This window comes from Sinocyclocheilus grahami, unplaced genomic scaffold, assembly GCF_001515645.1.
Source record: "Sinocyclocheilus grahami isolate Dianchi unplaced genomic scaffold, SAMN03320097.WGS_v1.1 scaffold1806.1, whole genome shotgun sequence".
Taxonomy (NCBI): domain Eukaryota; kingdom Metazoa; phylum Chordata; class Actinopteri; order Cypriniformes; family Cyprinidae; genus Sinocyclocheilus; species Sinocyclocheilus grahami.
Window position 1 is genome coordinate 7653 of NW_015506985.1, and position 2818 is coordinate 10470.

General features: G+C 51.0%; 1 protein-coding gene across 1 annotated transcript; it reads left to right on the forward strand.

Annotated features, from left to right (window-relative positions):
* The first annotated feature begins 657 nt into the window (after positions 1 to 657).
* LOC107572739 (ankyrin repeat domain-containing protein 9) lies at positions 658 to 1751 on the forward strand. Its single transcript, XM_016259176.1, has one exon. The coding sequence runs from the start codon at positions 794 to 796 to the stop codon at positions 1646 to 1648; it is 855 nt and encodes a 284-aa protein (XP_016114662.1). The 5' UTR covers positions 658 to 793; the 3' UTR covers positions 1649 to 1751.
* Positions 1752 to 2818: the final 1067 nt, after the last annotated feature.

Here is a 2818-nt window from a genome sequence, read left to right on the forward strand (position 1 = left end):
CACACACACACACACACACACACACACACACACACACACTCATAATCACAATAATGCATGTGCGTGTGTGTGTGTGTGTGTATACAGTACAGAGAGATTGAGCCAAACAGAAATGCAAGGGGGTAAAACATTTTTTTTTTCCAAACACTGAGTTTTGATTTCTAAGTGAAGAAATGGTGTGTAAGTGTTTTCACTCATGATCCCTGGCTGTAGATCATCAGTAAATGTGGCCTGTAAATGACAGTGTTTCCCAAATGAAACACAAGAGTTGTTCATTTCTGATGTGTGTAATGTAGAGAACTGTGTTTATGGTTTTGCGAAAAGTTTGTTTTACAATAGCAAACTGAGTTTAAAGCATGTAATGTGCATGTAAGTGTTGCAGACTTGGTCTAAAGATTAGGTGTATGAGTGAATGGTTTCACTGAGTGCGCCTCAAGCACCACTTTTAGTGCCTAAGCAATTAAAAAACTGTAAAATCATTATAAACTTAATATGAAAAGGGCCTTTTTTTCCCAGAGTCACCAAAAACCTACTTTGTGGAAATGTGTGGATGAATTCCTTTTCACAAACCACAGCGATGACAAAAGGAGCAACTAGGCATAAATAATTGGACTGTGCACGCAGCAAGCGAGCCGGGAGAGTCCGCGCATGCGCACTGCGCTCTCACTGCGGAGAGGGGGGTCAGTGACAGACGCATCGCTGCTGAGCGACTGAAGCAACATGAGCTCCGCCGAATCTCGTCTGCTTGCGCGCACAGAATGACGCTCTCCGCCTGAATCCCGTCAGCGCCCAGATGGACGACGAGCGCAAGCAGCACAAGATCACCTCGTTCCTGTTCTACCAGGCGGTGCGGGACCTGAAGCCCGTGTGGATGCTCGAGGACATGCGCACCATGGAGACGTTTTACTGGGAGGAGGACGCCAAGCAGAGGACGTACAGCCCGTCCGAGGCGCTGCTCTACGCGATCGTACACGACCACCGGGCGTACGCGCAGTTCCTGCTCAGCCAGTATGCGCACGAGGCGCTGGCCATGCCCGGAGAGCGCTTCTGCTGCTGCCCGTCCTCCGCGCCGCACCTAGCCATGGCCGTGCGCTACGACAGGCGGGACATACTGGGCCACATTCTGCAGGTGGCGCATCGGCAGCCGGGCCTGCGCTCCTACATGAACCGCGGCGGCTGCTTCCACCTGGAGGACGGCAAGACCCCGCTGCACTTGGCCTGCGAGCTGCTGCGCGCGGACGCCGTCATGCTGCTGCTAGGCAACGGCGCGTCCCCGCAGGCCGTGGACCACAACGACATGACGCCGCTCGACGTCATTCTGCAGCAGCTGTGGGACTCCAAGGTGAATGTAGGGGCCAAGAAGTCCTGCTTGGACAACCTGCTGATGTTCATGCCGGAGATGCGTTTCAAAATGAAGAGCTCCCTGCGGAAAGAGCCCGAACGCTGGGCCAAGGTGCTCGGGGAGGACAAGCTCGGCTACCTCATCGGACGGGACCCGGCGCCGCTCTTCCTCATCGCTATGCAGAGGATCCTGGCGCAGCTGCCGCCCGAGCAGTTCCCCAAGAGCCTGGACAAGCTCCCCATCCCGGCCTCCCTCAAACCCCTGCCCAAACCCCCCAAGCAGCGCAGCCATCTCAAAGTGGCCTAGACCGGTTCCGCTAGTGTTTGTCTCGGCATTAATTCCGTGCGTGCGTGCAAGTGTGTGTGAGTGTGCGTGCGTGCGTGCGTGCGTGCGAGCGTGTGTGTGTGTGTGTGAGTGAGTGAGTGAGTGTGCGTGCGTGCGTGCGTGCGTGCGTGCGTGCGAGCGTGTGTGTGTGTGTGTGAGTGAGTGAGTGTGCGTGCGTGCGAGCGTGTGTGTGTGTGTGTGTGAGAGTGAGTGTGTGTGAGTGTGTGCGAGTGTGTGTGTGTGTGTGTGTGTGTGTGTGCGAGTGTGTGTGTGTGTGTGTGAGTGTGTGTGTGTGTGTGTGTGTGTGTGTGCGAGTGTGTGTGTGTGTGTGTGAGTGTGTGTGTGTGTGTGTGTGTGTGTGTGCGAGTGTGTGTGTGTGTGTGTGAGTGTGTGTGTGTGTGTGTGTGTGTGTGTGCGAGTGTGTGTGTGTGTGTGTGAGTGTGTGTGTGTGTGTGTGTGTGTGTGTGAGAGAGAGAGTGTGAGTGTGTGTGAGTGAGTGTGAGTGAGTGTGAGTGTGTGTGTGTGTGTGTGTGCGTGCGAATGAGTGAGTGTGTGTGTGTCTGTGTGTGGCATGAATTCTGGTATATATGGTTTATTAGGTTTATACTTCCTGTGTCCTTGTAAACCAAATGACTTAATGACTTTACACAATGTTAATGTACATATTTTTTTTTAATCTAAAAATGCCTGTAGTTCTCTGTAAGGAGTAGGTGGGGTAGGGTTAGTGAAAGGGGATAGAAAAAAAAAATTAGGCCTATGGAGAAGCCCCGTAAACTTAGTTTACTAAACTAAAGTTACTGGTTAGGGTAACTTTAAACCCTAACCAGTAACCAGCTAAACTTAGTTACTGGTTTGGGTGGTTTATGAGGACACATTTGTATAATGACATGGGTATGACACAGGTATTACAGTACGAATGTGGTTTATGAGGACACTACCTGTGTCCCTGTAAATCAAAAGGCTTAAAAAACAATAATTTTTTTTGAAAATATAAAAATGCAGAAAGTCTCCTGTAAGGGGTAGGTTTAGGTGCGGGGTTGGTGTAGGGCAATAGAAAATACAGTCTGTACAGTATAACAACCATTATGGAGAGTCCCTGTAAACCACCAATACCAACATGTGTGTGTGTGTGTGTGTGTGTGAGAGAGAGAG